The sequence below is a fragment of the Hippopotamus amphibius genome, chromosome 11 (assembly GCF_030028045.1).
Source record: "Hippopotamus amphibius kiboko isolate mHipAmp2 chromosome 11, mHipAmp2.hap2, whole genome shotgun sequence".
Taxonomy (NCBI): domain Eukaryota; kingdom Metazoa; phylum Chordata; class Mammalia; order Artiodactyla; family Hippopotamidae; genus Hippopotamus; species Hippopotamus amphibius.
In genome coordinates, this window is record NC_080196.1 from 22392735 (window position 1) to 22400922 (window position 8188).

Sequence of the window (8188 nt, forward strand, 5' to 3'; positions counted from 1 at the left end):
AGAGTAAGAAATTGCCAGGCTTCTGATATTTAATCTGGTAATTTATACCTTGTCTGTATGTTTTGCCTAAACTGAAATATTTTTGAAAACCTGTCTAGTGTTGGACTCACCTATTAAAATTCTTTGATAGCCAACTTCCTCCCAGAGATTGGCAATGAGAACTTTAATTGTGAGTAGATAAGTGTTCAAAATTACAATTACTGTTATTAGAGATTTGTAAGAAACAGAGTGAAAAATGCATTTTTTCTTTTCTTTCTCCCTTCCACCCTTACTCTCTCTCTCTTTCTCTTCCTCCTTCCCTCCCTCCTTTCCTCCCTTGCTCTCTCCCTCTTTCTTTCTTTCTTTCTTTCTTTCTTTCTTTCTTTCTTTCCTCTTATGTTGAGTGTGCATCTTTTTCAAAGAGCACTTTGTGTGGCCCTCTGGTGCCTACCCATGAGTCACAACTTTTTTCTTGCCCAGAGTCCTCTGAAGAGCTGCCTTGACTTCCTTGTTCCGTAAACTATAGATGATAGGGTTGAGCATGGAGGTCACCACTGTATAGAAGAGGGCCAGGAGTTTATCCATCTCTGGTGACCGGCTAGCTTTAGGCCTCAAGTAGGTGACAGATGCTGAGCCATAGAAGAGTGTTACTACAAGTAGGTGGGAAGAACAGGTGGAAAGAGCTTTTCGACGGCCTTCAAAGGAAGGCATGATCAGCACAGCAGCTAGAATTCTGCCATAAGAGGCAATGATTAATAAAAATGGGCTGGAAATGCAAAGGATGGCTGCAACAAAGACTGCAGCCTCATTATAGGATGTATCCCCACAGGCTAGTGCCAGGATAGGGAGGAGGTCACAGAAGAAATGGTCTATTTCACAGGCGCCACAGAAATCCAAAGAGAAAATATAGTTGGTATGGCCCAAGACTACTATGCAACCCACTCCCCAAGAAACCATTGCTAAATGGACACACACTCTACGACTCATTCGTGTTGCATAGTGAAGTGGGGAGCATATGGCCATATAGCGGTCAAAAGCCATGGCTGCCAAAAGACAGCACTCACTGATACCAAATAATGCAAAGAAAAACATCTGTGTAGCACAACCCTCCCGAGAGATTCCTCGGGCCTCACTCACAAGGCTCTGCAGCATCTTGGGTATGATAGAGCAAGTGTAGCCAATCTCCAGGAGAGACAAGTTGGCCAGGAAGAAGTACATGGGGGTATGGAGAACTGGGTTGGTCCAGATGGCAAAGGCTATGAGAGCATTGCCTGTCAGTGATGCAAAGAACATGAGTAGGATGAGGGTAAATAAAAGGAAACACTGTTCGGTGACCTCAGAGAATTTGGCAAATGCGAAGTGTTTCACAGACATGCTGTTGTCCTGCCACAAGGAACAATTGAGGCTCATGACCTAAAAAAAAGAAAGATAAAGTCATCAGAAAGATTCTTTCAGCAACATGTAAAAGAATGAAATTAGAACACTTCCTAACACCATACACAAAAATAAACTCCAAATGGATTAAAGACCTACATGTAAGGCCAGACACTATAAAACTCCTAGAGGAAAACATAGGCAGAACACTCTTTGACATACATCAAAGCAACATCCTTTTTGACCCACCTCCTAGAATCATGGAAATAAAATCAAGAATAAACGAATGGGACCTCATGAAACTTAAAAGCTTTTGCACAGCAAAAGAAACCATAAACAAGACTAAAAGGCAGCCCTCAGAATGGGAAAAAATAATTGCCTATGAAACAACGGACAAAGGATTAACCTCCAAAATATACAAGCAGCTCATGCAGCTTCATACCAAAAAAGCAAATAACCCAATCCACAAATGGGCAGAAGACCTAAATAGACATTTCTCCAAAGAAGACATACAGATGGCCAACAAACACATGAAAAGATGCTCAACATCACTAATCATCAGAGAAATGCAAGTCAAAGCCACAACTAGGTATCACCTCACACCAAGCAGAATGGCCATCATCACAAAGTCTGGAAACCACAAATGTTGGAGAGGGTGTGGAGAAAAGGGAACTCTCCTGCACTGTTGGTGGGACTGTAAGTTGGTACAGCCACTATGGAAAACAATTTGGAGGTTCCTTCAAAAACTACAAATAGAACTACCATATGATCCAGTAATCCCACTCCTGGGCATATACCCAAAGAAAACCATAATCCCAAAAGAAACTTGTACCATAATGTTTATTGCAGCACTCTTTACAATAGCCAGGACATGGAAGCAACCTAAATGCCCATCAACAAATGAATGGATACAGAAGATGTGGCATATATATACAATGGAATATTACTCAGCTATAAAAAGGGATGAGATGGAGCTATATGCAATGAGGTGGATAGAACTACAATCTGTCATACATAGTGAAGTAAGTCAGAAAGAGAAGGACAAATATTGTATGCTAACTCACATATACGGAATCTAAAAATGGTACTGATGAACTCAGTGACAAGAACAAGGAAGCAGATACAGAGAATGGACTGGAGAACTCGAGGTATGGGAGGGGGCGGGGGGTGAAGGGGAAACTGAGAAGAAGCGAGAGAGTAGCACAGACATATATATACTACCAACTGTAAAATAGTCAGTGGGAAGTTGTTGTATAACAAAGGGAGTCCAACTCGAGGATGGAAGATGCCTTAGCGGAGTGGGGCAGGGAGGGTGGGGGGGACTCGAGGGGGGGGCGTCAAGGAAGGGAGGGAATATGGGGATATGTGTATAAAAACAGTTGATTGAACCTGGTGTACGCCCCCAAAAAAAATAATAATAAAAAAAAAAAAAGAAAGATTCTTTCAGATAGAAATATGTCTTTATATTACCCTTGAGAAGCTCTAGTGAGTCAGAGGGATCAATTTCTTACCTATAATTCTAAAATTTAAGAAGTTTGGAAGTTACATTCACCCTGAAATCAAATCCTATTTGGTGTTCACTAATCCAGTTGATTTATCCAAAATATATCTAGTCAGCAGGCGCAAAATGGAAAAAAATAATCAGCACATCTCCAGTTGTTCCAGTGGAGAGAATTAAAACCAGGATATGTCCTCATGACTGACCAACTTAGATTGTGTGTTCAAAGAGGGTTCTTAACAAAGAAAAGCATGAGCTGAAAAGTAAATGACAAGGAGAGGCAGCCATGTGAAGACTGTATCACAGCCATTCATATCATATATATATTGTGCTGCTGAGATAATATCATCATTGTAAGATTTTTTTTTTTTTGACTGCGCTGTGTGGCTTGCAGGATGTTAATTCCCTGACCAAGATTGAACCCGAGCCCTAGCAGGGAAGGATGCCAGGGAATTTCCAAAACAAATTTTTTATTTTTAGTATTCTTCATCTTCCATTCTTTCTCTACCAGACTGTTCTTTGCTAAATAAAAATTACCCTTGCCTCAAGTTAAAATTCAAATTTCTTAATATAATTCATGAAAATCCATGAATCAAGTCACTGACTATTGATAGAGATATCTATCTCACCCTTTATCCAAAATGGACCCCATGTTGTAGTCATAGCAAAGTACTTGCATCTTTTAGTAACTGTTTTGCATATTTTTCTTTTTTGTGTGCTCATTTCTCCTTGGGGGCTTGACGTTTGCCTCCCTATTTGTCCATCTACTCAACAGCCTGTGTTCAAGTTCCAGCTTAGCTTCATCTCCTCTCTGAAATCTTATTCCCAACCCCCCTCTCCATCGCCCCCATACTAGTCAGTTATATGCCCCTTCCACTCTGTGTTCCCACCACTCTATAACTGCTACGAGAGCACTTACACTACTCTTAGGGCAATTAATTGTTCATTTCTTCCTGAGTGTAACCTCAGACATAGCCATAGAGTGAAGAATTTTATTTATACCATTATATCCACCACCCTTAACAATGAATAAGCTCTTATGTAATGAGAAAAGTTTGAATGCTGAGCTTTACTTGCATATATATTCTGCCTATGGGTGCTTATTCTATTTTCTGAAATTAATTATGACAAATCTCATCGCCTTCAAGTATCTCAAATGTGACAGTTATTTTTCTCTCAATCTGATAATTGCTATCAATTCCTGACAAAATATTCCTTGTTCTAAATATGTATGTACTGTAGTTTGCATTGTATTTTGAAATGTCTTCAACCAAGACTCTAAACAATGTTTGCCATGGAAAGGACAGAAGAATGAGGAGGTTTTACTTTCATTCCTCTGGACTCTGTTTATTAGCATCACCTGAGATCATGTTTATACTACATTTGTTTATAACACATTACTGTTTATTCCACATTAATGTTTGATGCCAGTTTACATAAAACAAAAGTGTGGCTTTTGAGGTTCCAAATTATCATGAACATTCAAAAGTAATAGGTGCATTCACAAAAACATGCACAAAACTGTACATTTTTGCATATACACATATATCTGTACACTCACTGATAGAAACACACACATTCCAATCCATACTGAATAGCATAGTAAGCAACAGTGCTCTGGAGATAGTCTGTTTGGGTTCAGATCTTAGTACAGCCATCTAATGTTGGATCACAGCTAATATTTCCTTAAATATCTGTTCCTCAGTTTTTCCATTTATAAAAAGAGGTGATAGTTGTACCTCCCTAATGGGGTGCTGCGAGGATTAAGTAAGTTAAATTTTCATTAAAGTGCTTAGAAAAGTGGTTAAGTACTCAATAAGTATTAGCTATGGCAGTGCCTGCGAAAATTCATACTCTCACAATAAATTTACCTTCATTGTTCTTTCTTGCTGAATTTTATATCATAATCACTAATCATTCCTCCTGTTCATTATCCTCATCTCCATTTCATGTTTTTCTATCATTTGCTATGATGGAAAGAGAAAAAGTAAAAAATACATACATATGTATATACAAATCTAAAAATGCCATGCGAATGTCATGTCCTAGGAAAAGATTGTATATTATGAATCATTTTAATCTACTAATTTGTATATCCACTGAGCTATGCAACAGTTCCCAAAAGTTAAGGACCGAAACAAGTGGACTGATTCAAAATCCTGTTAAAAATGAAATAACTGCACACTTACAGAGACCCTTAGTGTCTATGACTGTTGCAAAATTTGCTTACACATAAGTGGTCTATTATAAGCCATTTACACTTATAGCATTTGTAAACATTTATCTTGCATTGTATCTAATGAAATTAATTAATATAATTTAATATCTATATTTCCATGTAGCAACACAATTCAGTTAAGGTTGTGGCAAAGAAAACAGTTACAATGGTTTACTAAACTCTGGATGTGAACTTGTTATTTATTCTGTTAGTTAAATACACAAATACATATCTTACTCATCTTCCTGTATCTGGGAGGAACTGCACTTTCCTCAGTGACACTGATGGAGGAACCATGGAGGAAATCCCAACTAGTAAAGGAGAATGCCTGACTCTTTCTTAAGTAGTGATATCACAAAGATTTCATTTCATAAATATGCTTGTCCCATTTAGACTGTAGACAGTAAATGCAAATGCCAATGTTGGGGTTGAGAGTTAGGGGATGTGTGGGATGGGAGAAACCTACTGGTGGATGGCACACAGCGAGGGCTAACTGCACAAAGGCAAATGCATGCTGTTAATCATTCAAGAGTCTTAGACCCACAGGTTGAAGAAAAAGGCATCCTGTGATAAATGCTTTTTAAAACCTCGCAAAGTTCAGAGACACTTGAAAAAATAAAATATCCAAGATAGTGAAGGTCTGTGAGTGCTTCTAAATATTTAAACTGGCAAAGAATGATATTCTGTCTAGAAATAACTATTAAATCATATAGAAATAAATGTATAGGTCTACTGGAGGTGAGAATACAAACAAACATAGTCAATTCCCTTCTCCTTCCTTGTCACTGGGAATAATACTACAGCAGGTAAAATCTGATTTTTTCATTACACTTTCTATTGTTTTCAGGATTTACTCTCTGTTGACCTTTGTCCGGGGACCCTGACATCCATATAGCAGAGGTCAGCTTTATGTACATATCAAGAATGTTTAATTTTAATCATTGCCTACAGAAGGAGAGTGAGACACTCAAGGCAGGTGTCAGGAATCTGAAGAAAGGAGCATCATGGGCAGTACAGTAATTAGGCACAGACATTCTTCTGTCTCTCACCTGATACATTTTCTTGACTTAGAATTTCTAATCCATCATTTCTATGTGGCAGAAGGATGACGAAGACCTTCCTGTCTTTCTTGCTGAGTTGTTTTGAGTTAAAATGCAAACACTATTGAGACAAACCATGAATGAAAAATAAGGAATTAAAATGCAGTTTATTAGCATTCAAAACCTCTTGCCCTTTAAAAGCCTTGTGTTAAGGAACTCATAGGATACTACATGCAATATTGTCTATTATTGCCAGTCTATAAAAATAATCTGTATTGTCAGTCATCAACCAAATATGCACTTTGGTATTAATCTAAAGATATAGGAGTTTCCTGCCCAGTGATAAATTATATTTGTCTGTTCCTGCTAAATGTAATAAAAGGTTAAGTGACCATTGAACATTGACAAGATTCTGAAGGTTTAAATCTTGAGATGGAGTTTCAGTGATAGTTGTATGTATGAAAGAAATAGAGGAAGGAGATAAGATAGTTTTAATAGCTCAATGGCTTAGCTTCATGTGCTTCCTTACCCAACTCCAAGATCCAGGACAAGTACATTCTATATAGTTCTGCTTTGGAAATAATCTAGCACAAGTGATTCATTTTGGGCGAACTCCACATAATAAGACATGTTTCTTAACTGACTCAGTCCCTTATTATTCTCTGTTTTCATAATGAAATGTTTGTTTCCTATCAGCCAAAGGAAAACATGAGACATTATTAGATATTTTACATGAAACAGTACAGTGCCTGGAATATAAGAAGAATTCAGTACATATTAACCTTTGTTATTCTGAAATTTTCATTTCTAAAATGCTTGAATAGTAGATACAGTTTATATTAATCGGCCATTAAAGATTGTAGAGATGATTTCCCAGTGCTTTCCACAATTTCCCCATAGGCATTTCATCGAGGACATACTATTTAGCTGGGTGATGCGTTAACATAACCCAGTAGAAGCTATGTTATCATTTGATTGGAGTAACATGTACAGGATAATCTAGACCTTTCCATTACCCAACAATAAGAGATCTATCTATTTCCTGTGAAATAATTAATTTAGAATAACTTACAGCAATTTTATGACAGGGATACTGGCAAACTGAGTAAATTTTTATACTCTTCATAGAAGGAGAAGATAACTGATTGAAATAATGCCCAGAACTGAATAATGCTTTGGGTGTTGGCTATTCATTTTCACATTTTAATCTATCATTTTCCACAACGCTCTTTTTTTTTTTTTAAAGACATCAGTTATATCACATACCTTTAATCCTAATATTTGAGGGAAAATGTAGATGATATTTGCTTCTGATGAGCCATTCCCTGATTTTGTCTGCACACTCTTCGTATAACCTCCTAAAATTCAGAGACTGTAAATCTCCCCAGTCCTCACTTCTAAGACCATGCACTGAGAAGCTTTTGTTGTAGTCAGGACCATGTCTGATCTTATGAAGATTGTGTGTCTCCTAAGAGAGCATCATGTCCCTCCTAATAATGCCCTCAACGCCACACGTGCACACACACACATTCAAGCATGCAGGGCTGTGCTAATTACATGATGGTATATTTGAGCATTCCTCTTTCCTGAAAAAAAAAAAAAAGGAATATGAATATGTTATACATCAGTTCTTCTCCTTGTTCAGAATCCTTATCCTGTCTCCCTTCCCCAGGAGACATTTTCTTCTCACTAGAGTGTCAGGAAGTAGTTTGATTCTATCTCTCAGGGATTGCCATGGACAAGTCTGTCTCTATTTGTTGGTAAATGCTAATATTTAGGAAGCAAAATATGTAAATGTAAAAGACACTCTAATAACAAAAATAAAGATAAATCAACAGTAAAATACATGTAATGAATAACCTTTATTATGTGTAACTGCTATCATAGACTATGTACATAATATGAATCTAAGTGACATGTACTACTGGAACCAAATATTTGACCATTCTAAACTATTAATATGAAATATTAAGATTTTAAGTTTTTGTCTGAATTAAACAAGATAGTCATCAAAATAATTATGAAAATGACATAAGTAACTTTCATGTCATATAGTATTATTCTTATTATTATAAAAGA

At 37.0% G+C, this 8188-nt stretch overlaps 1 protein-coding gene across 1 annotated transcript; it reads right to left on the reverse strand.

Moving 5' to 3' along the window:
- Positions 1-426: 426 nt before the first annotated feature.
- LOC130831594 (olfactory receptor 10C1-like) lies at positions 427-1401 on the reverse strand. The gene has a single exon (XM_057699859.1). It carries the CDS (start codon positions 1387-1389, stop codon positions 427-429), a length of 963 nt encoding a protein of 320 aa, XP_057555842.1. The 5' UTR covers positions 1390-1401.
- Positions 1402-8188: the final 6787 nt, after the last annotated feature.